The 26,676-nt window shown below is 41.7% G+C and overlaps 1 protein-coding gene across 1 annotated transcript in view; it reads left to right on the top strand.

Annotated features, from left to right (window-relative positions):
* LOC124281998 (glycine receptor subunit alpha-2-like) overlaps positions 1-26,676 on the top strand; it is an 81,273-nt gene that overhangs the window by 12,634 nt on the left and 41,963 nt on the right. The window contains exons 3-5 of the mRNA XM_046718003.1: positions 5,883-6,070; positions 13,645-13,756; positions 15,277-15,451. Coding sequence (XP_046573959.1) covers positions 5,883-6,070; positions 13,645-13,756; positions 15,277-15,451 — 475 coding nt within the window. The remainder of the gene's footprint in view (positions 1-5,882; positions 6,071-13,644; positions 13,757-15,276; positions 15,452-26,676) is intronic.

Here is a 26,676-nt window from a genome sequence, read left to right on the forward strand (position 1 = left end):
AGCACCAAAACACAAAAAGATCCAAGATACAGTCTGCACCTGTACACTAGCTGAGCCATCTTCAGAAATAGGAAACATGTGATGCAGAATCTTGGAACAGAGGATCCACAGTTATCTGAACAATTAACTAGCATTGAAATAGAATGTTACACAAAATACAAATGTAGATCTATTGTTTTTCATCAGAGATGTTTAACTGCCAAACTACTAGTGTAAATAAGGTGCAAAGAATATATCCTATGTTCAAAGCTTTTTTTGTCAATACAATTACATATTGACATTATTTGCTTCTTAATTAAACAATGATAATCTTTTATCTATTTGATCTGAGACCATATCCCTAGAGGACATAACACTGATTTTGATCTATGTCCTTTTCTGAGATACTTTACTGGTGTCATAAAAATTATAGTAAAGTTGATTCAAAAATTTGGTTAAAGTCATAACAAAGGTTTAGGAAAAACAGACATGAAAATGTCCTGAAGCTTTCACCTCCTACAAACCAGTGTGCAATTTAATATGAAGCTCATTTTCCAAATAACCATCAACAAACCTTGAACAGTTTGTCCAAATCCATCATCTTAATAAAACACTAGCTTTAGCTCAGTCTTTCAAATATTGATAACCTCCTAACAACTGATGATTTATCAGAAGAATTACATCAAATATGGGTTAAATATATGTTTCAATATTTATTCCCTTACATGAAAAAGTCAACTGAGATTTTTGTAAGTTATTCTGTTCCAGGACTGGATAATGTTCTGACCAGGGTTTGACCAAAACGTAGCCTTTGCTTTTTCAAATTCTCTGGATGTTGAAATAACTTTAATGAGTTATGATACTCAGCAATCACTTTTCAGAATTATCTTATTAGTAAATGTAGTTTTTAAAAAATATCTAAAAGCAGGAGCAGAAGAAACTAAGTTAATACCAAGTGATTGTCCTGCCATGATATGTATGGTGTTTGTTTGCCTAGTTCTGCCTTAAAATCATAAGAATCTGATATGTCAATCAATTGAAATAATTATTTATTATTGATTAGATTATCATTAATTTATATTAGCCCTTCCACGTTTACTAAAAAAGCAAGATTCTTAAACATACCTTGCTATCATTTCCAGTGAATTAATCAAAATTACAGTTGTAATATTACTCCTAAAATGTACCAATATATGTGAATTAAATTTATGTGGGTAACAAAAACTTCAAATAATGTTCTCATAATTGAGATATACACTTTATTTCAACTCCGTCCAATACTCCAGAAAGTCGATCAATATTCTTCTGACATAGTTTTCGTATTGGATCAACTTATGGAGGAAGATGGAATTCAATTCAAAGTCCCATGCAACTCTATAAAAAATCTGAAATATTTGAAATTTATGGGTTTATAAGGCACTCATATGAATTAATTTTGATACTTGGACATTGCATGATTGGCAACTGCTGACACTGACAATATTTCCGTTTTGAATTAAAATATTACTCCTCGAATATTTTGCTCTGTTAACAAGATACTGTAGGCCTTCAGATTGTGCTTATGAAACATCCTAAAATGTGTGACAAATTGAAGAATATCTAAGAGCGAAGGGACAATATCCGCCACATTGTTCTTTCATGTAACAAAGCGATTTTTGCTATTTCGGTTGATCGTAACCGAAAATGGAGAGTTATTTACATTGTGCCACGGCTTTCTCGCCTGTCTCATTTTAAGGCTTTATGGCGTACCAACTCAATGCCTAGTAGTGAATAAAAACGTTAAGCAAAAACAATTTTGTAGTTGCCAGAATTGTCCGTGTTTATAACACTTTGCAAAAGTCTTTAAACTGCTATTTTGTTGTCATCAGTTGGTAATGATTTTGCACTTGTGCAAAAGTGCAGATTCGTGCAAATTCTCATCATCATGTGAGGCAAACCTTGTGGTTTCCTGAACGATGGTGCAGACATTTAACTGATCGTTAGGCCTATCGCGTTTTCTTGGTCCGGCTCCATTTTTGTTGTCTTGACCGTAATGGTTTTGTTAAAGGTACACATCAAATTGCAGCAATATGTAATAAATATAGCGAGTGTATATGGCATAATTCGAAGCACATCGCTTCGGAGGCATCGTTTGACCCGGAAATAAGTCACGACAAATCCCACACAGCGCGCCCGGCCTGCTGATTGGCCAAATTTGACGCATGCGCCAGTTTGATTGACAGACTGGATCCCGGTCTATTCCCCGGCCGGGGAGGAGATACTTTTGACTGTAAAGTTTTAAAGAACTCTTTTACTGCCCTCCTTCTTCACGTTCCTGCACACATGTTTTCGTCAATGACACCAATGCCTGTATGTATGACGGATGTTCTTGGTGAGTATATTGCTCTCCATTTCTTCAGTAAGGGAATTTGAATATGTATGGAAATCTACAAAGTGACAGCTCTGTGTCTCTCACAGAAAAGGGCATACCAAGTGGTCACGTTTTAGCGTGTGTATGTTTCAACGGATGATAGCTGGAGTATGCCCCTCTACCTGTACAGCCTGTTATTTTGCCGTCTTGCTTTCAGCCAATCCTCGGTAGTATAGTGGTCAGTATCCCCCCGCCTGTCAGGTGGGAGACCCGGGTTCAATTCGGCCGGGGAGGATTACTTTTTTACTGTAAATTTTAAAAGAACTCTTTACTGCCCTCCTTCTTCACGTTCCTGTACACATGTTCGTCAATGACACCAATGCCTGTATGTATGTATGATTGGATGTTCTTGGTAGTATATTGCTCTCTCCATTTCTGTTGGGAATTTGAATATGTATGGAAATGTACAGTGACAGCTCTGTGTCTCTCACAGAAAAGGGCATGCCAAGTGGTCACGTTTTAGCGTGTGTATGTTTCAACTTTGGATGATAGCTGGAGTATGCCCTCCACTGTACAGCCTGCTATTTTGCCGTCTTGCTTTCAGCCAATCCTCGGTAGTATAGTGGTCAGTATCCTCGCCTGTCACGAAAATGGAAATTCGGAGGTTGGTTGGTTGAGAAAACGTCTCTGTCTGTCTCTCTGTCTGTCTGTGAGACTACTTAATGATACCTGAAAGAGGATTATGTAGTGATCAAAATGTGACAAATGGAGAAACCTTTAATGTTTGAAACAACATCTAGGAACAACAGCCAATTAGGGAAAACGTAAATACTATCAAAACAATGCTTGCAATGCTTGAGAAAACAACTTGATCAAAGATCAGGACACAATAAAACTTTTTAGCAATAGCAATGTGAGATGGGTGGATTTTGTCCATTTTTTGTTAAGAAGAGGTGGATTTTGTCCGGGGTGGCAATTTGGGGTGGATTTTGTCCGGTGGATTTTGTCCGGTCACCCTGGCTTATAGTCAGTGTATTGTTTCAGAAGGGTGTCGGCAACTGCCACAGTATCCCAGCTGCTTAAATTGTAACCATTACGGAAATATTCTTGTGTGCAACGGGAAACAACAAACAAACCTCCGATTAAAACAACATGTCTTGTTTGTTTCACTTTTAGTAATACTTGTTTGGCCAGACAGTTTTATCTAGTGTTACACAGAACAGTTTCCCTACATGATATAAAGGGAATCGCTTGTGTACTGCAAATTAATTCAGTAGTTATATATTGTAGTTGTGACAAAAGGCGAGACAAGATAAATATGTCTGTCCATTTCTCCACCTGGACATTATAATTAATCGTCTTATCAGACATAGAGGATGATCGCTCAAGCTGATTTGGAAGAAAGAGCCTCAGCACAGTCACAACGTATTTTCTCAATGACAGCGAGTCTGACGTTCGCAAAGTTTAATTAATGTTGCGGCAATTTAAACACGCAGGTAATGAGGAGGACGTCCATCAATCACCGGAAGTCCTGATCCAGAATTTTTAATTAGTGCCTTCTCGTTGTTTCCAGGCGATTAGTGATACCAGGTAAATCTTTAGTGAAACTATGAGCCAATTAGTGTTTAATTAGAAGATCCAAATTCGTCAAATTGTAATTCTGGCACCTTTTCAACAGAGAATGACTTCGATGAATTTGTGTGTACAAAAGAGGCGGGTAGTGATTGCTTGTAGCGACAGGCTGGACGTGGTAGTGGAATGGGCAGATGGCGAAGGCGGCGGGGTGCAGTTGCCGGGTTTCATGGGCTTTGTTCTCGTGAGTTATGTTTGTCTGGGAAATGAGTGCCACAACTGAACTACGACCTCTTCGTGTACACCCCAGTGGAGTGGAATACCCATGATAAAACTGTTTCATGGTATCTCAATGGAGTTAGCTTTTATAAAACAGTCTGGATTAGTGTTCGTTCACGCACACTCACACACACACAGTGAGTGAGAGTTTAGTTTAACGCCACACGCGGTAATATTCCAGCTATATGGCGGCGATCTAATAATGGGAGTCTGGACCAGACAATCAGTGATCAACATAATGAGCATCGATCTACACCAGTTGGGATACAATGTATGTGTCAACCAAATTAGCGAGCCTGTCCACCCGACCTCCCGAGAGATGTATGGTCGTGCAGTAATCGTGAACGCGACCAGTTGGTTTCATGCCAAACCGCCTCTATTATTACTGTTGACTGTTGCCAACTACCAACAAACACGGATGTTTGACGAAGCAAGTGTTGTGTTTTATAATTATTATAATTCCCGTATCTCAACGAATACCTAGTTGAGACGAAAATACATGCATGCATAGATCCATTAACTGCTGCTGAAGGAGGGTGAATTTATAGAAGCAGCAGTGTTTTATTCTATTTACAATTCTTTTGCCACAGACGAGAGGTTTCTGTGGCGGCGAGTTAAGATGCTCCTTCCTTCAACCGTGACATCTGATCTGAGAGTCTCTGGGCTGCCAATGCTCCAGTACAAGGTTACCATACTATACTTAATTAAAATCATGCGAAACATGAATATTCTTACTCCTTACTCATAAATAAACTCCGAAACACCGTGTTCCTTATGATGAAGAAGTAGACATCCATAAATTCTCACCTTTTATGTATGTCATGTCTATATGCCTTTCAAAGACTTAAATTAAAATCCGTTATTAATCTGCTTCACGCCATCTCTAGTATGGTGTGAAACTGACAGTCATACAGTTCTGACACGCCTGAGGAGGGCAACACTACGGCGCCGTAAAAAGACTAAGGTTTGCAGAAAATACTGGAACAAAGTAGCAATTTTTCTAAAGCTGCCATTTTCCACGACGCAAAGTCCAGAACGAAGGAAATGGTATGCCAATTCTCACTGTGATTTGCGACCTCGGGCAATCAAATTCGATAATTACTTGTCAAACATTCCACTACATACCAAGACTTTCGTCTGCCTGTCCGTCCTATCGTTGGTCTGAGTTTGGTAACCTGGCTGAGGCCGCTTGCTCACGAGCTTCCCGCCTGACTTCAGGAATATAGGCCTATGATTTTCATAAAACCTAACCCTAACCTAAGCCCCACCCAGTCGAAATAATCCTAATAAAACAGAATACATTTCAAGCTTGGGTTACGGGTTTTCTCACAATGAAATTAAAAAAGAACCAAATATTTTTAGGCCTCAGTTTGTATGTCACTGGTGTGAAACAGAAGTCACATATGACAGGAGGTCATGTTGATGTGTGTCAGTGGTGTGTGACGGGGGAGATCATCTTGATCAGGGGTGTCAGTGTAGTGAGACAGGAGGTCATGTTGATCAGGTGTCAGTGTAGTGAGACAGGAGGTCATGTTGGTCAGGAGCGTCAGTGTAGTGAGACAGGAGGTCATGTTGATGTGTGTCAGTGGTGTGTGACGGGAGATCATCTTGATCAGGGGTGTCAGTGTAGTGAGACAGGAGGTCATGTTGGTCAGGGATGTCAGTGTAGTGATACAGGAGGTCATGTTGATGTGTGTGTCAGTGGTGTGTGACGGGGAGATCATCCTTGATCAGGGTGTCAGTGCAGTGAGACAGGAGGTCATGTTGGTCAGGGGTGTCCAGTGTACTGAGACAGGAGGTCATGTTGATCAGGGGTGTCAGTTTAGTGAAACAGGAGGTCATGTTGGTCAGGAGCGTCAGTGTAGTGAAACAGGAGGTCATGTTGATCAGGTTTGTCAGTGCAGTGAGACAGGAGGTCATGTTGATCCAGGGGTGCCAGGGCAGTGAGACAGGAGGTCATGTTGATCAGGGGTGTCAGTTTAGTGAAACAGGAGGTCATGTTGATCAGGAGTGTCAGTTTAGTGAGACAGGAGGTCATGTTGATCAAGGGGTGTCAGTGCAGTAAGACAGGAGGTCATGTTGATCAGGGGTGTCAGTGCAGTGAGACAGGAGGTCATGTTGGTCAGGAGTGTCAGTGTAGTGAGACAGGAGGTCATGTTGATGTGTATCAGCTGTGTGCGACAGGATGTTTTGTTGGTGTGTGTCAGTGTAGTGAGACAGGAGGTCATGTATGTGTGTGTCAGTTGTGTGTGACAGGGAGGTCATGTTGGTTTTGTGTCAGTGGTGTGAGACAGGAGGTCATGTTGGTGTGTGTCAGTGTAGTGAGACAGGAGTAGATCATGTTGGTGTGTGTCAGTGTAGTGAGAGGAGGTCATGTTGGTGTGTGTCAGTGTAGTGAGACAGGAGGTTATGTTGGTGTGTGTCAGTGTAGTGAGACAGGAGGAGGTCATGTTGGTGTGTGTCAGTGTAGTGAGAGAAAGGAGGTCATGTTGGTGTGTGTGTGTCAGTGTAGTGAGACAGGAGGTCATGTTGGTGTGTGTCAGTGTAGTGAGACAGGAGGTCATGTATGTGTGTGTCAGTGGAGACAGAGACAGGAGGTCATGTATGTGTGTGTGTCAGTGGTGTGACTGAGACAAGAGGGTCATGTTGGTGTGTGTCAGTGTAGTGAGACAGGAGGTCATGTATATGTGTGTCAGTGATGTGTGACAGGAGGTCATGTATGTGTGTGTCTGTGGTGTGAGACAGGGAGGTCATGTTGGTGTGCGTCATTCTGAGTGAGACAGCAAGTCATGTTGGTGTGTGTCAGTGGTGTGAGACAGGAGGTCATGTTGGTGTGTGTGTCTAGTGTAGTGAGAGAGGAGGTCATGTTGGTCAGTGTAGTGTGACAGGTGGTGTGCGTAGTGAGGAGTTCATGTTGGTTTGTGTCCAGTGTCAGTAGGAGACAGGAGGTCATGTTGGTGTGTGTCAGTGTAGTGAGACAGGAGTTCATGTAGTGGTTTGTGTCAGTGTTGTGAGAAAGGAGAGTCATCTTGGTGTGTGTCAGTGTAGTGAGGCAGGAGGTCATTTTGGTGTGTGTCATGTCAGTAGTGAGACAAGGAGGTCATGTTGGTTTGTGTCAGTGTCATGTAGTGTTGTGAGAGAAAGGTCCAGTGTAGTCAGGATGTCATGTATGTGTGTGTTGATAACAGTAATGTGTGTGTCAGGGGGTGTGAGACAAGAGGTCTTGGTATGTGTCAGTATGTGTGTGTGTGAAGAAATTTATGTGTCAGAGACAGGAGATCTGTTAGTTGGTTTGTGTCAGTGTGGTTGTGAGAAAAGGAGGTCATGTTGGTATTTTTGTCAGTGTTTGTGAGACAGGAGGTCATGTATGTAGTGTGTGTCAGTGTAGTGAGAGAGGAGGTCATGCTGGTTTGTGTCTGTGTAGTGAGACAGGAGGTCATGTTGGTTTGTGTCAGTGAAGTGATAAAGCAGGTCATGCTGGTATGTGTCAGTGTAGTGAGACAGGATTTCATGTTGGTTTGTGTCAGTGTTGTGAGAAAGGTGGTCATGTTGGTATGTGTCAGTGTAGTGAGACAGGATGTCATGTTGGTATGTGTCAGTGGTCTGTGACGGGAGATCATGTTGGTGTGTGTCAGTGTAGTGAGACAGGAGGTTATGTTGGTGTGTGTCAGTGTAGTGAGACAGGAGGTCATGTTGGTGTGTGTCAGTGTAGTGTGTGTCAGTGTAGTGAGACAGGAGGTCATTTTGGTATGTGTCAGTGTAGTGAGACACGAGGTCATGTTGGTGTGTGTCAGTGTAGTCAGACAGGAGGTCATGTATGTGTGTGTCAGTGTAGTGATAGAGGAGGTCATGTATGTGTGTGTCAGTGTAGTGAGACAGGATGTCATGTATGTGTGTGTCAGTGTAGTGAGACAAGAGGTCATGTATGTGTGTGTCAGTGTAGTCAGACAGTAGGTCATGTATGTGTGTGTCAGGGGTGTGAGACAAGAGGTCATGTATGTGTGTGTCAGTGGTGTGAGACAGGAGGTCATGTATGTGTGTGTCAGTGGTGTGAGACAGGAGGTCATGTTGGTTTGTGTCAGTGTAGTGATACAGGATGTCATGTATGTGTGTGTGTCAGTGTTGTGTGACGGGAGGTCATGTATGTGTGTGTCAGTAGTGTGAGACAGGAGGTCATGTTGATGTGCGTCATGTGTAGTGAGACAGGAGGTCATGTTGGTGTGCGTCAGTGTAGTGAGACAGGAGGTCATGTTGGTCAGGTGTGTCAGTGGTGTGAGACAGGAGGTCATGTTGATGTGTGTCAGTGTAGTGAGACAGGAGGTCATGTTGGTCGTGTGTCAGTCATGTGTGTGAGACAGGAGGTCATGTTGGTATGTGTCAGTGTTGTGAGACAGGAGGTCATGTTGATCAGTGTGTGTGTCAGTGGTGTGAGACAGGAGGTCATGTTGGTGTGTGTCAGTGTAGTGAGACAGGAGGTCATGTTGGTGTGTGTCAGTGTAGTGAGACAGGAGATCATGTTGGTTTGTGTCAGTGTTGTGAGAAAGGAGGTCATGTTGGTATTTGTCAGTGTTGTGAGACAGGAGGTCATGTATGTGTGTGTCAGTGTAGTGAGAGAGGAGGTCATGCTGGTTTGTGTCAGTGTAGTGAGACAGGAGGTCATGTTGGTTTGTGTCAGTGAAGTGATAAAGCAGGTCATGCTGGTATGTGTCAGTGTAGTGAGACAGGATTTCATGTTGGTTTGTGTCAGTGTTGTGAGAAAGGTGGTCATGTTGGTATGTGTCAGTGTAGTGAGACAGGATGTCATGTTGGTATGTGTCAGTGGTCTGTGACGGGAGATCATGTTGGTGTGTGTCAGTGTAGTGAGACAGGAGGTTATGTTGGTGTGTGTCAGTGTAGTGAGGCAGGAGGTCATGTATGTGTGTGTGTCAGTGTGTGTGTGTCAGTGTAGTGAGACAGGAGGTCATTTTGGTATGTGTCAGTGTAGTGAGACACGAGGTCATGTTGGTGTGTGTCAGTGTAGTGAGACAGGAGTTCATGTATGTGTGTGTCAGTGTAGTGATAGAGGAGGTCATGTATGTGTGTGTCAGTGTAGTGAGACAGGATGTCATGTATGTGTGTGTCAGTGTAGTGAGACAGGAGGTCATGTATGTGTGTGTCAGTGTAGTCAGACAGTAGGTCATGTATGTGTGTGTCAGGGGTGTGAGACAAGAGGTCATGTATGTGTGTGTCAGTGGTGTGAGACAGGAGGTCATGTATGTGTGTGTCAGTGGTGTGAGACAGGAGGTCATGTTGATGTGTGTGTCAGTGGTGTGAGACAGGAGGTCATGTTGGTTTGTGTCAGTGTAGTGATACAGGATGTCATGTATGTGTGTGTGTCAGTGTTGTGTGACGGGAGGTCATGTATATGTGTGTCAGTAGTGTGAGACAGGAGGTCATGTTGATGTGCGTCATTCTAGTGAGACAGGAGGTCATGTTGGTGTGCGTCATTCTAGTGAGACAGGAGGTCATGTTGGTGTGTGTGAGTGGTGTGAGACAGGAGGTCATGTTGGTGTGTGTCTGCGTAGTGAGACAGGAGGTCATGTTGGCGTGTGTCAGTTGTGTGAGAAGGAGGTCATGTTGGTATGTGTCAGTGTTGTGAGACAGGAGGTCATGTATGTGTGTGTCAGTGGTGTGAGACAGGCGGTCATGTTGGTATTTGTCAGTGTAGTGAGACAGGAGGTCTTGTTGGTGTGTGTCAGTGGTGTGAGACAGGAGGTCATGTATGTGTGTGTGTCAGTGGTGTGTGACAGGAGGTCATGTATGTGTGTGTCAGTGTAGTGAGACAGGAGGTCATGTTGGTGTGTGTCAGTGTAGTGAGACAGGAGGTCATGTTGGTGTGTGTCAGTGGTGTGTGACGAGAGGTTATGTTGGTCTGTGTCAGTGTAGGGAGGCAGGAGGTCATGTTGGTTTGTGTCAGTGTTGTGAGACAGGTCATGTTTGTGTGTGTCAGTGGTGTGAGACAGGAGGTCATGTTGGTTTGTGTCAGTGTAGTGAGACAGAAGGTCGTGTTGGTGTGTGTCAGTGGTGTGTGACGAGAGGTTGTGTTGGTGTGTGTCAGTGTAGTGAGACAGGAGGTCATGTTGATGTGGTGTATCAGTGATTTGAGACGAGGTCATGCTGATGCATTTCCGTGGTGTGGGACAGGAGGCCATATATAGATACGTCTATGTAAGACGGAATGTAACGTTGATCTGCTGTGTAATTGTGATGTGAGACACTGGTGATATCGATGACGTGTGTGAATGGTGAGAGTCAGAAGGCTGTATAGATGTTGAGATACACCTCACGTTGATACTTCGTGTCATGTGTGCGCTGCATTAGGTCCACGTGTCGCCTGTTACTGGTTTCATGGAAGGTGTTGATGTTCCACATTGCCCTGGGCATGCTTTTTGCACAACGTGTACTTCGCACGTATTGGATGCATTCTCCACGGCATCAATATGGCGACCTCGCCATTACAGGCAATACCATTATCACCTATGGAAGTACTACGATTGTGTAACTACTCACATGAACACAATAATGTACGGTACTTCCAGCGAACATTACACGAATAAATTGCCCTGTTGTATTCAGTCCGCTTGTTATTAAGGAGAATATTGAAAAATCCAGGCAAATTACATTCACGCTGACAGTCGTCACAGTTGTTTCTTTTGTAACTTATTATCGTAATGTCCACATTTAACAATTGCATCGTGGTGTTCGTGGTCTAAATCGATATCTATACATACAATTGACATCACTGACCGGTGCGCTTATTTCCAGAACTATCCAGTAATTATAGAATAATGCTTCATGTATCGTCATACAAAAATGTAACGGCTAAATATATCTTCATGCTTTAAAATTCTGTATCGTATAGCATATCCTTCCATTACCAGACGATAATAAGGCAACATATGTCCTGTTTAGACGTGTGTCTTTCCCACGCAACAGTTCTGTTTCGTATCTTCTATTAATACGAAGGAACATATTTCCAAATACTTAAAACAAGACTTTAAATTGTGAAGCACATGCACAGTTGTGTTCACATATGCAACACATATTGTGATACAACAGACATCTGCCATTGAAGATGTGGGTCAGAATTGACCTTCAACTGTCTGCAGCACTGTTAAGACTGTAAGGTGCATTTGCACGTGCGTTGCCATAGCTATTGTGTAATGAAAAAAATAATAAACTTTCAACAAGAGTACAGACATGACTGACTGACTGAGTTTAGTTTTCCGCCGCTTTTAGCAATATTCCAGCAATATCACGGCGAGGGACACCAGAAATGGGCTGAACACATTGTGCCCATGTGGGGAATCGAACCCGGGTCTTCGGCGTGACGAGCCAACGCTTTAACCACTAGGCTTCCCCACCTCCCCAGTACAGACATGAAAAGTGTACTGAGAAAATCCCTAAATCAATTATTTTGTATATCAGTTAGGATAACAGAAAGAAAGGATGACTAGTACATGACGTGTTTCATGAAATATATTATGTACGCGACCCTATGGAGAGTACTTCTCATTTGCATACTATAGCTTGTATCCAAAACTTACATTTTGACTGATGAAATTTCAAGGGGTATTTTGTAAAAAGTGTCAAAAACAAAAGTTGGGAAAACGATAGTCATAGAATATTAAGAATCAAACTTTAGTTGTGTTCAAAACTATGAAATAAAAACCCCAAACCATTTTATTTTTATTTCCGTGAGTACTTTAGAACATTGCTGAGTGCTGAGTTAAATAACTGACATAACTGTATTTCAAGCCAAAACGGTATTTTATTATTTATTTTCTCTCGCCAGGAAATTCTACTTAAACCTGAACATGAGTTGAAAAACATGCACTATATAACGAATGTCCGTCAGTATTTTTCTAGAAAACCTGTTTCTAAGCACAGGAAAAGATCGCCCACAAGGACGTCCGTGCCAACAGTCTTCGTCTCTTCTCTCCATAACGCCATCTTTGTGTTGTCTGCGAGACTGTACACAGTAATTACAGGGTGTAATCTGCCAGTTGTCAGCACCAACACAAGCTGACAAATTGCGGTGACCTCGGGGTCACGTCGGCTACATTTTGTTGTCGGATGTTGCTGTGGAAACGCAGCGTTGATGAAATACTTGACTTTTGCAGAACATGATTTGGGGATTTCGTGCTGTTTAACGCAGCAATCGGCAATATTCCAGCGATATGGCGGTTTCCGATTTTGGGCAAACCAATGATAGTTTTGTCAGACGTCGAGATCAGATCTCAAAATCAATACCACGTTAAAACCTTTCTATTTTTCCGAATATTAATCCTCTACCTTTGTTTCGTAAATAGTTGTTACCTAAACTTGTGAAACGGAAATTACATCATAGTCATGCGTCCTGTCTGTCCCGTGCCTATCCCAAGACAGACATATGGTGAGTTAGTGAGATAGTATGGCTTTACGACCCTGTTACTAGTGTACCACTCTTTGTCTAGATAGTCTGTCTCACAGTCCCTGAACCACATTATTTTCCCTAGTGACTAGCCCTCCCTTCAATGTTAAAGCCCTAAATGAAGCTGAGGCTCCTATTCAATTTAAATGGGTTTATTTGTTACTATCAAAGTTTTATATATAGTTTTATATGGGCATTAGTCTATTGTCTAGACTGTAACTACTGTTATATTGTTGATCAAAATAAAAACATGAATTATGAATTACATCGTCTCTGTGTACTTAGGTGCTAGTTTACTGCTTGTTGTCATACAGAAAATCCTAGTAACCACACTGAATTCAACCCTTTGTATTGCCAGTTTGCCCGAGCCTAGCCTCGCTCTTTGACGTCATCACAATGGTCATATGTGTAATATGTTCTGTTGCAACAATAATTGTATGCATGTTCATAATAATCATATATACACCAGTTGTACACGTTTCTGCAAAAATAACAATAGCTGTATACATGGTTCTAAATGTTTCTATATGAACCATAGCTGTATAATTGTCTCTCTGTACACAATAGTTTTATACATGTTGCCATAAACAATCTCTGTTTTCGGGTGTCTACACTCTAAAAAATAAAGGAAACGCATAGGTGATTTTGAGAATATTGGACTCATGTAGCTGCGACAAAAACAATACAAATATACTATTTCTTTCCTAAACGTCATCTTTGTGTAAACAGCTTCAGTGCCAAAGCGTCACCAAGAAAACATATAAAGCAAAATGCACGCGCAAGTAAGCGAAAAAGCATGCGGTATCGATCACTATAACAAGGCCAACGTTGTGTTTAATTTTGTCATTCGTTTTTGCCTTGAAAAGAGGATGTCATCATGCCACGACTGAGTGCCGCCAATTGAAACATCGCTTTTGGCCGCTTTGAAGCTGGGTAGTCGCAGTCTGCAGTTGTCCGATAATTCAACATTCCTCAGAGTACCATATCTCCTCTTTGGGATTCTTTCCTCCAGACCAGTTCCGCCCAAGATCGCCCGAGATGCGGCCGTCTAAAAGTTACAACCCAAGCCCAGGATGCTACATCCCGGCTGATCACTTGCATGGAGACAGCACAGCGCATCCCTGGTTTGAGAATAATGTCCGACCAAACTGTTTTGCGTGAAGTGGGGATTCGACCAAGAAGGCCAGTTATCGCCCCTGTTTTGAGAGACTTCGCATCGACACAATCGCTTGCGGTGGTGTCGTAGAGTTCGGAACTGGCACCTTAGAAACTGGAGCCGAGTCTGGTTCATTGATGAATCACGATTTATTCTTCACCAGCGAGATGGAAGACGTCGGAGAAATGAACGTTTTGCCCCTCATGATATTCGACATGTCGACAGATTCGGTGGTGGAAGTTTCATGGTGTGGAGTTAGATATCCAGCACACAAAGATCTGATTTAGTGGTGGTTCAGGGGATAGGGCAGCAAATCGGTACATCAACGAAGTCCTTGCATGCCACATGCTTCCGATTATGGACTGACAGAGGGAGTTGTTTCATCATGACAAAGCTACTTCACACGCTTCACGTTACGTCACCTTTCCAAATCTAACGTCAGTGTCTTGCCATGGCCTTCCCGATAACCAGATCTAAACCACCTAGAACACCTATGGGATGAACTCGATCGACGTGTACGTCATCGTCAAAATACGCCTAGGAAGAGAGGGGAAGAATTCCACAAGAGCGACTTCGTCGACTTATCCAGCCTGTGCCGAGACGTAGCCGAGCACTAATTGCTGCCAATGGTGGCCATACAGTATTGTCCTTGACGCCATCTTGTGGACTCGAGTAAAAAGAAAGACAACAATAATTGCTGTTTTGGCGAACTCTTTGTCTATAAACATGTGACTTTTTTTCACCTTATTACGATTTCAATGACATTAAATAATTGCTCTTTTTTAAAGAGTGTTTATAAACAAGAACTGTGTGCATATATATGTGTAAACAATAGCTCTGTAAATGTTTTATATAAATATATATAATAGCCGTATAGATAGTTCTACGCAAATGATACCTGTATACATGTTTCCAGTGTTATTTTATATAATAAACTATTGAAGAGAACAAAGCGTCGAGATAATGACTTATTGAACTGACACCAGTCATGGCAGTGATTGCCAGTATCATGGTACATTACCATCAAAGCAACACAAACATTTCCGCCTCGACCTCGTTATGGTATCGGCGACACAGCTGTGCGACATCTACTACACTTGTCCACCATAGTCCAGTAACGAGCATGCACTGTATTAACTCCACCAGCCAAGCAATCTGATCATTATTGAGCAAGGCTCGATGCCCATGCTAGTGTAATCGATAAGCATATTGGCCCACCTGTCCCATTTCTTGTGTAAAAGCCGTATGTGTTACCTTGAAATTGACATGTGTCCATTTCATCATTAGCGACGTTCGAACTGATGTATTTCTTAACTGAGTAAATCAGAATGAAGTAAACCCTCTCACCGTGAAAATAGACACGATAAAGGTCGCTTAGTACATAAAGGATACAACATCAATACAATAGAACATGCCCTGTTAATAACATGCATGTGTTCATTTCAAACTACCGATGTAGATATGTATGTACTTGTATCTACCGGCCAGTGATCACAGGCTGGCAGCCAATTAGCTCCGTCTCTTCTAAACATACCGCGGTAAAGGCGATCGATCACCTGTCTCCCACAGTGCAGGTGCGACGAGGAAGCGAGAGACGGCTCTTCGTCATAACCTACCTGACAATGTTTAGGATAGTACCGTTCATCGTTCTCTCTGTCGCAAGGTAAGTGTAATCTTTGTTAGTCTCGATAAAGCCAACAAATGTCTTCATCTTTCTCAAAATGTACAAACGTACATCAATCACAGAATTTTATTAAAACTTGATAAATCTTAATTGCTGCACAATTATCAACTGTTTATAAACCATGTTTTGCATACAGTGCGTTAGATGAATATCGGAAAGTTTCATGATCACAGACAAGAGCTACAAATCTCAGTAAAACGATCCATGACGGTCTGAACAAGACGCAGGTGGATTCGTACATTCCCTATGAATTATATATGTTAATATTTCTAGTAATGCTACAACAAAGCCGTGTAACCTGATGATATTTTAGTAAGGAAACATGTGCTTGTGCTCAATTCATCCAACGGGGTCAACATGTTTGGGAACACAAAAGCCAACCTTAGGTCTTTTCATGTGGGATTTATAAAATACATAATAAGCTCTGGGTCGTACAATACCTTTGTGGTGACCCGCAAGGTATGGCTTCGGTCACATTGGGCGCTAAGTACTGTTACTATATACATCGTGGGATCATACACCAAACCTATGTAACTACACAGGCAATAAACTGTAAATAGAAGGGGTTTCTTTAGCTATTCTTAGCTGTATGATCGCCGAGCGGTTCCCCACCAAGTCCAACACGAACAACCACTGAGCGTTAGCTTGTAGCGTTCATTTGTGTGTCGCGTTTTTCACGTGTTACTATAAATGATCAGGACAAATCAGGACATGCGGTTTTCTCGTACAAATATCATTTGTATGTGTTTACAGATCTATGGCAGATTGGTAATGTAACATTGTGTACTGAGGTTACATGTCTGTACTAGTAGTGTGTTGACAAGCAACGTCAACACGCTAGTGTTGTTGTGGAATACTTTGTAAATATTCATAACAGTACAATTACATAAAAAGGTTTCATGTTAAACTTGGAGGCACAGTATATTTTATTTACTCGTATCAAACTTTGTTCCCTTTCAAAACATCGAGAAAAGACATTTGAAAAATATAAACATTGATACAATTGTCGTTTGTACCAGATCAATTACCTTCTTAAATAAGTTACCATCCGATCAAGGAGTTATCGTTAATGTTCGGATGTGATATAGTCAGGTTTTCATATACTGGATAAAGGTTGTATTGGTGTATGCTGGATATAACCTGTCGTTAGCTATCGCTTAGAACATCACGTTTAACTGCAGCCGACCCTGTATTTATTGCAAGTCCAGTTTTCTTGGCACAAATATATGACTGTAGTTACTTGTCCAAGTATTGTTACACTACACTTGGATAATATATTTTACTTAATCTTCCATGGAAACTTTTAATATTAAGCTTAAACCATTCCCATGTGTCATGTCATCACCTTCCTATTGGATGGAGAAGATGGTTGAATGTCCCATTCAGTGGCATGAAAGGCACATTTTGTAATAATAATGATATCGGTAATGAATACCGCTATATATTTACATGTATGTACTTTGATCTGTTTGATTGGCATTTAGAAGTTGGTGACTAATAAGAAAGTAAGAATATTTATGGATAACAACTTCTTTATTATATATGATGCGACGTTTCGGTATGGATTCTTATACCGTTGTCAAGCAAGAGTGAAGTACTACAGCACAGAACAGGCTTATATACATGAACAGGGATTAAGTAATAACAACATGTAGGACTGAATGAGGGGGGTTAACAATAACAACAAGGCACGGTGGCAATAATGTAGTGACAATAGGAAGCCAATGGTGGTGGATGTAAAAAACAAAATATACATGCTGATGAGATTAATTAACAATGATGGCTGAGGTGCTCTAATCTGTTGTTTTTATGAGATCATTGTATGCAGAAGGGATGAGATATCCCTGGTCTCTGTTGATTGAGGGCTTGTGTCTCCGGATTTGAACTGCTTCTGCAAGTTTCCTTTTGGTGAAGTCCTGGTGGTTTTTGGATAATATGTCCACATTGTCCCAAATTATGTTGTGATTGGGGCAGTTGATGATGTGGTCTGATAATGCCGATTTTCTATCAGATTTGGTGGTAGATGATAAGTGTTCTTTGATTCGGATATTTATGGGCCGGGAGGTTTCGCCTACATAGGCCTCGCCACAGTCACAGTTGATTTTATAGACAACACCTTTGGACAAGACCAAGACCCAGCAGCCCTCCTGCAACACCTCAACCAACAGCACCCCCGGGTCCAATTCACCTTAGAAACAGAATCCAGTGGTCAACTTCCCTTTCTAGATGTCCTTGTAACCAGAACTCCAGCCAACAAGATCCGTACCAGTGTCTATAGAAAGCCAACCCACTCCGACCAATACATTCATTTTGACTCCAACCACCCTTTGAGAACCAAAACTGGCACTATCTCCACCCTCACCAGACGAGCCATCAACCTTTCCTCCACCAGTCCCACTACAGAAATACAGCACCTCCGCCATGTTTTCACCAAGTTCAACCACTACCCGTCGAAACTAGTCGATAAAATTATCAGCACCACACTCCACCCAACAAGAAAACCGGCCTCCAACAAACCTGAACCAGCACCTATTCGTATCTCCCTCCCTTCATAGGGAAAACCTCTCACCACATCAGCCGTCTCCTCAAGCGAGAAGCAGGCATCGAAACCTACTTTACCAGCTCTACACCACTAAAACCCTACTGAAAGCGAATGGCAGGAACACCTCTAAACGACAACATCAACCCAAAGGTGTTGTCTATAAAATCAACTGTGACTGTGGGCGAGGCCTATGTAGGCGAAACCTCCCGGCCCATAAATATCCGAATCAAAGAACACTTATCATCTACCACAAATCTGATAGAAAATCGGCATTATCAGACCACATCATCAACTGCCCCAATCACAACATAATTTGGGACAATGTGGACATATTATCCAAAACCACCAGGACTTCACAATTAAAAGGAAACTTGCAGAAGCAGTTCAAATCCGGAGACACAAGCCCTCAATCAACAGAGACCAGGGATATCTCATCCCTTCTGCATACAATGATCTCATAAAACAACAGATTAGAGCACCTCAGCCATCATTGTTAATTAATCTCATCAGCATGTATATTTTGTTTTTTACATCCACCACCATTGGCTTCCTATTGTCACTACATTATTGCCACCGTGCCTTGTTGTTATTGTTAACCCCCCTCATTCAGTCCTACATGTTGTTATTACTTAATCCCTGTTCATGTATATAAGCCTGTTCTGTGCTGTAGTACTTCACTCTTGCTTGACAACGGTATAAGAATCCATACCGAAACGTCGCATCATATATAATAAAGAAGTTGTTATCCATAAATATTCTTACTTTCTTATGTATGTACTTTAACAACCACCACCAACCACCACCAGTGAAGATCCGGGTTAGAATTGGTCTTCGGTAACCCAGGTTTGTCGTAAGCGTAAGCGGCGACCAACGGGATCGGGTAGTCAGACTCGCTGAGGTGGTTGACCGTATCGAAATTGCGTGGATTGATGCTCACGCTGTTGATCACTGGATTGTCTGGTCCAAACTCGAGCATTTACAGGTCGCCGCCATATAGCTGGAATATTGCTGAGTGCGGCATAAAACAGCAAACCAAACCAATTTAACAATCACCGAAACCTGTACACTAATATCCCTTGATGAATAACAGTTATTTACTAGCCTGTCTTTACTGTGAGGAAATTCGCAAGGTTTCGAAAATCGATATTGGAAAAATTTAAAAGCTTGTACATCTGTATATCAGTGCACCGCTATCAGTATCACTGTCCTGTGTTAAACTCAATATGTTATGAAAGTAGCCTTGAGTGTAACTAATGGCCTGTTCTGTTTTGCTTGGAATGGCATCGTATGTTACAGATTGATAGTGGTGACTGTGTTATCATAACAACTGATGACGCACGTAGATCTGAAGCACTGTTAGTATTTGTACTCCCAGGGTTTTTTGTTTATCATTATACAGAAGCACTCAATTTGCCCGCCCGATAGTTTCATCAACATTTGCAAAGTTACTTCACTACCAGAGTCCCCCACCCCACAGACACCCCCACCCCATCCCCTCACACTGCCAGCCACCCCACTCCCCAGGGTGAACACATCGCATGGGAATCTCAGTCTAATCCAAATAGAGAAGAATCATTGATTTTATTGAATCCTTTCATCCCATATATAGACTTTGTGTCAGGTTACACACTGCACATGTTAGTTTAAAACATCAACACGAATGACCACATTGTGCTTCACATGAAAGATAATGTCTTAGCTGGTAGCTAACTTAAGCAAATCAAGAATCAAACTAAATGGAAGAATCGAAAACTGATTTTCCATGATCCTATATTACACACTGGAACCCTTATAGTACGGACCCTGTTTATCGAGATTTGACCCTCGAAGATCCGGGTAGAATTGGTGTTCAGGAACCCATGTTTGTCGTAAGATGCGACTAACGGGATTGGTTGGTCAGGCTCGCTGACTTGGTTGACACATGTCATCGTATCCCAATTGCGTAGAACGATGGTCATGCTGTCTATCACGGGGTTGTCTGGTTCAGACTCGAATATTAATAAACCGCCCCCATATAGCTGGAATGCTGCTGGGTGCGGCGTTAAACAACAACCAGCCAATCACATGGGTGTATGTTTTGCTTTTACAACACGTGTGACCCTTTACATAAACATTGTTACTACGCGCGTTGTTGCCTTGAGCCATAAACAAGCACAGGTTTATCATAATTCCCGCTCCAAAGTTACTGTAATACACCGTTTGACCGACAGCCGTAATCACATTGTGGAGTATTAATGGGTTTATAGTAAGTCATCCTTGAAATCAACAGCTCCCAAAGGGGTGTTGATTACATAAACCTCCAGCTATGACTATCTAGGTTATGCTTGTAATTGTGGTATTGACAACATCTGGGGCTGTGTTGATTACGAATTCGATAGCGGGAACGGGTTATTGGTCACATGAATGACAGTTTTGTGTGTTACAAAGGGAGGGGTACAAAGGGGAGATAGCATGCTGAAGCCTGTAGAAGGTCGGAATAACATGGGGTATCATTTCACAAACTATTGAAGCATTCATTATAATCCCTTCTTCAAAAGATGACCTAGTTGTACTGCAAAACGAGTTCAACTAAATCCTCATGCCACCTGCGAATTGCACATTACTGAATACTTGGGTTTTTTGTAACATGAAACTACGTATTTTGATTGCGTCAATTGTGCAGTCTCTGTAGGTGGCATGTCTTACGGTCCGCCCAGTACTCATGTGAACATTGTACACTGTATTACAAAATAATCTGATATTTTTGCTGACTGACTTCTTAAAAAAATCGACTTTAAAACACGATTAAGAAAGTAACAAGAAGACAAAGAGGTTATAAGTAAAACATTTCCGTTGCATCCAAGTACCTTTTTCCGATATGTCCCATCAATATCAAAACCACATTTATCGACTCTAAATCTAACTTCTTGCAGCTGTTTGCTCGGTGAAAATAGTGATATTTGTGTTTAAGATCAATCAGCTTTATCATTCATCCTCTGGGGACCCACTATTGTATCGAAATGACTACAAAAAAGAGCATACAGTATCTTCATAAAATTACTTCATGTTTTACTAGATCAATAATTCTGCCTTATTACTTCAGGTAACTGCCTAGAGATGCATGTTAAATGCATTAATAAGTGATTGAGTCATATCTACATGGCGAAAACTGTTTTAATTAGGTTTGAGTACGTGGGTGAGTTTAGTTTTACGCCGCTTTTAGCAATATTTCAGCAATATCACGGTAGGGGATGCCAGAAATGGGCTTCACACATTGTACCCATGTTGGGTATCGAACTTTGGTCTTCGGAGTGACAAGCGAACGCTTTAACCACTGGGCTACCCCACCGCCCTATTTAGGCTGGAGCGGAAAACTGGAAATATAATTTTAAGAAAAGAACAGTCTTCAGGTTGTTAAATACCTGTAGAATGAGAATGATGTGTCATTCCGGCGTCCATCATTCGCTGGAATCATCCGCCGTGGAGCCGGAAACGTTCCGCTGTCTTTCACGGGTATCTATTTAGAAGTCAGTCTGATGAGATTCGGTCATAATGTAGCACATTGGTTGGTACGTTCGGTCATCATGCTGAAGAAATGGTCTGAATAAGACAAGTTCATTTCTTGTGTGTAACACCGTGATAGTGCTGTAAGACACGTACTACCCAACACACTGATGTGTAACCAGGCGTATATCGTTCCTGATGGTAAGTGATGCTTCTGAGTCACTGGTCTGTCTATAAGCAGTTTCCAGGGAACTGTCATATTTCTGTTATATGTTAATGCCGATATAAGACAGTATTAGCCCTTATGTTCGTATTCCGTGATTGCATTATTCACACGCATCTCCTGATCGCTAGCAAGTAGAACAGCTCAGAAGCTACCCTTACTTATGGACATTGAACACGGTACAAGCCCTACATTAACAACATTAAATATTTAAGCAACCCTTTTCAATTTGAGCACACATCTAAACATAAACGTCTGTCTGAACTCCCAAAGTGATGTGAATCTCTAATACGAATTTCAAGTCAAGCCACTGGCAAAATTGAAGTATATGTATGAGACATTGTCTCTTTTAACTGGGGTTATCACGAAGTTTGGGGTCGATATACAATAAATATATTTCAGGTACTAGATAAACCACGTCGTGTTTTAATTCCTATACTGCTAGAAGAGGATATTAATAGGACCCCTTAAATCTGATAAATTCGTGCTGTAAGCATATCCCAGGAAAATATATAGAGAATCTAACCAAATAGATGATATCATTTATATCAAAACGAGTTGACAAAGTTATAATATACGAGGCTTGCAGAGGATATGTTTACTTTTATGAACGAGCGTTGATATATTTGATATCAGGAGACACGAAGGTGAGATTCTATGTATCATCAAAAATCACTCTTTATGGGTTGAGTACTTCTCCGAACACAGTACTGCCATTAGACTTGCAGTGCAGCGATGTCATAGCATTGTGACGTTACCAAGTTCATGACGTCATAGCATTCTCAGGGCATTGTACAAAATCTGCTGTCAAAATGATATCTCCCAGGAGATACCATTTGATCTCACATAAGCAATATCTCGGGTGGAACACAGTTTTGGTTGATAAATTGAAATATTGGAAAATAGAAACCTGTTTTATTATTTCACGACGTGGTGAGAATTCAATGCGGGCGTGAGATTGGAAAGAAGGAGAATTACAAGGGGCAATTTAAGTTACTACCCATGTCTTCCGTACTGAAACTACCCGTATTACCCACACATCCTTTGTGCAGCCCCCATTCCAGCAATGTGTATAGCCGCCAGTCTGGTAGCAATGTCGTCTAGAATTTCAGTACCATCAGTATGACATTCTTGCAGCTCGTTGCCATAGTAACATATATTTTAGCAGACATCGTTTAGGTTTTATAAGAGTACGCACAAGACGTTGGGTTGTTACCAGTGTTGATCAATATTAATTTCTTAAATTTCGAAAGCTTAAATTTGCTCGACATCTTCTAATATGGTATGTCATTCATAGAGTATGTTTGTCCGCACACAGCCCACAGTGACACAGTATATCACTTGAGTCACTCATCTGGAAGACGTCCACACACAGCCCACAGTGACACAGTATATCACTTGAGTCACACATCTGGTAGACGTCCACACACAGTGACACAGTATATCACTTAAGTCACACATCTGGTTGACGTCCACACAAAGTGACACAGTACATGTATATCACTTGAGTCACACATCTGGTAGACGTCCACACATAGTGATACAGTATATCACTTGAGTCACACATCTGGCAGACGTCCACACACAGCCCACATTAAAACAGTATATCAATTGAGTCATACATCTGGTAGACGTCCACACACAGTGACACAGTATATCACTTGAGTCACACATCTGGTAGACGTCCACACACAGTGACACAGTATATCACTTGAGTCACACATCTGGTTGACGTCCACACACAGTGACACAGTATATCACTTGAGTCACACATCTGGCAGACGTCCACATACAGTGACAAAGTATATCACTTGAGTCACTCATCAGGTAGACGTCCACACACAGTGACACTGTACATGTATATCACTTGAGTCACAGATCTGGTAGATGCCCACACACAGTGACACAGTATATCACTTGAGTCACACATCTGGTAGAGGCCCATACACAGTGACACAGTATATCACTTAAGTCACACATCTGGTTGACGTCCACACACAGCCCACAGTGACACAGTATATCACTTGAGTCACACATCTGGTAGACGTCCGCACACAGCCCACAGTGACACAGTATATCACTTTAGTCAAACATCTGGTAGTCGTCCATACAGGGTGACACAGTATATCACCTAAGTCAAACATCGGGTAGCTGTCCACATACAGTGACACAGTATATCACTTGAGTCACACATCTGGTAGCTGTCCACACACAGTGACACAGTATATCACTTGAGTCAAACATCTGGTAGCTGTCCACACACAGTGACTCAGTATATCACTTGAGTCAAACATCTGGTAGCTGTCCACACACAGTGACAAAGTATATCACTTGGGTCACATATCTGGTAGCTTTCCGCACACAGTGACAGAGTATATCACTTGAGTCACATATCTGGTAGCTGTCCACACACAGTGACTCAGTATATCACTTGAGTCAAACATCTGGTAGCTGTCCACACACAGTGACAAAGTATATCACTTGAGTCACATATCTGGTAGCTTTCCGCACACAGTGACACAGTATATCACTTGGGTCACATATCTGGTAGCTGTCCACACACAGTGACACAGTATATCACTTGAGTCACATATCTGGTAGCTGTCCACACACAATGACACAGTATATCACTTGTGTCACATATCTGGTTGCTGTCAAAACACAGTGACACAGTATATCACTTGGGTCACACAGCTGGTAGCTGTCCACACACAGCCCACAGTGACACAGTATATCAGGTGGCTGAAATGGTGCCCATTACTAAATTTAGAATCCGTCCTAACTGTTCATTACTAGCTTAGGAAATTTCTATAGATACAGATTCTAATATACACAAGAGAAGCAAGAAATGATACCTGTTTTTCTGCAGCCTCCCTGTCTGTGATTAGAGAACGATAAACTTCCTTTAGTTATTTATACAGAAGGTAACATAGTTCTCTCTTCTATTAATACCAGGAAATACTAAGGCTGTTTCAAAGTCATTCAATTATCAGGGGATATATTGCTTTGGCTTTGACATGGTGGGTCTGGGAGGGCATCGGAACTACAGGGTTTCTGAAGGTGATGATGAAACAAATTACTAGTGCTTTGATCTGATTGGCGTAGTAAGATATCAATTTGTTTCGTTTATGTAAATAAATACCTCAACCACTGATCGAGCAGTTCTGGGTGCAGAGTGAGTAGGATTTGGGTTTCGAAAGTTTGCGTTGGACTACGTTGATTTCGTATTGTTGTCTAATGGCATTGACGTTATTTTTGTGACGTTTTCCTTTCGTTCGTTCATTCTTCAGTACATGTGTGAGTGGGTGGGTTAAAATGTAACGTCGCCTCAGCATTATTTTTGCCGATTTGATTATGAACATTTAATGTGTGTTGGAAATGAAATGTGTTTGGTGTTTATGTAGGTAAGACGGATGTGCATAATGCTCGTAATACCGCTAGGGTATGCAGTATAGGCGATCCTGCTGTGCTATGCAAAGTGGACTTTACGCTTTACCCCAATGAACGCAATATAATATTGAAGTCAATTCTTCATTATACTGGCAATTTAAACTTTTTAAGACAAGGCCGTACTTATAGTCTACCTAAGTGTAACATCACCATCCACAGTAACTACTTGTAGATACAGTGTTATTCGAGCGTTTCCCAAATGACATGTTTCGCTCCCTTTGAAGTGGCCATTGCAGGCTTCCGTAGTAAATCATCGCGCGCCATGTGTAGCGTAATCAAATGCCATGTACGACCAGTTAATGGACGAGCCATCTAAACAGGAACGAGTGCATACAAGTACGGGTTGATCATATCACGAGAACATAATCGATAGTGGTGTTCCTGATAAATTCGACTTATTCTTCACCAAATTCATTCATTCATTCAGTCATTCCGTCATTCCGTCAGTCATTCATTCGACGCCAGTGAAAAGAATACCCAGTCGGACCTATCCTGAGACACAGATTTCCTTTGGTGTACAGGGTAATTATAATAGCGGTGTAAATTATTATGACTGGAAATTAGTGATGACACGGACAGAGTAAGCATGTCATGTGCCCCCTACACACACAAATTGCCCCTTAAATGAAGGTATAAATTCAGACCGACACAGCACAGATGTACTCCTGTCGCGTGACAGAGGCGTGTAAACAAACCAGACAATCAAGTGATCGAAGAACCGGAAAACAAAGGGTGTTTTTTCACTTTAAATTACGACTGCTGCGTAAAAGCGCAGATTCCTCAACATACTTGTACAAGTGAGTGAGTACGGTTTCACGTCGCTTTTAGCAATTTTCCAGCAATATCACGGCGGAGAACACCAGAAATGGGCTTAACAAATCGTACCCTTGTGGAGGAAGGAACCCGGGTCTTTAGCGTGACGAGCGGACGCTTTAACCACTAGGCTACTCCACCGCCCATTTACAAGTGAAAAAACGTTTGAAAAATTAATTTTACATTTCTTTTACAACACAGTGCTCCATTTCTTTAAGTAAATGACACACATTACTTTCAATAACCGCACAGCATTGCTGCTAAGAACGGAGTCAATTGAATGAATCGCTATCAAATAGTGAGAGCCAGATGTTCACCAAGAGGAGGTGTATCCTGCCCAATAGGTTGCACCCGTAACAGGCACACGAACAATTTGCCCTGTAACAGTTTAAGGTTTCAGTTTGTGATTGGTGTTTTGATCTGATATGTTTTGACATATGATCTATAAAGTGTGGCCCGGTTTCATCTTCCCCCATTTCAGTTCAAACGGATTATAATTATTCCGGATTATGATAATTCACTGAAAATACCCATCATTCACATGTAAACATTTGTGTACAGGGGTTGTTTCATTTTCCCAAACCCTATAACACTTGCTTGGACCTGTTCCAGCATTGCATTACTTTTCAGATGGAAATGGTTGTTCCAGTAATTGCATTGGTAATAAAATTCATACTTGCCTTTTTTGAATGA

Source organism: Haliotis rubra, unplaced genomic scaffold, assembly GCF_003918875.1.
Source record: "Haliotis rubra isolate DU_JTF1 unplaced genomic scaffold, ASM391887v1 Scf291, whole genome shotgun sequence".
Taxonomy (NCBI): Eukaryota; Metazoa; Mollusca; class Gastropoda; order Lepetellida; family Haliotidae; genus Haliotis; species Haliotis rubra.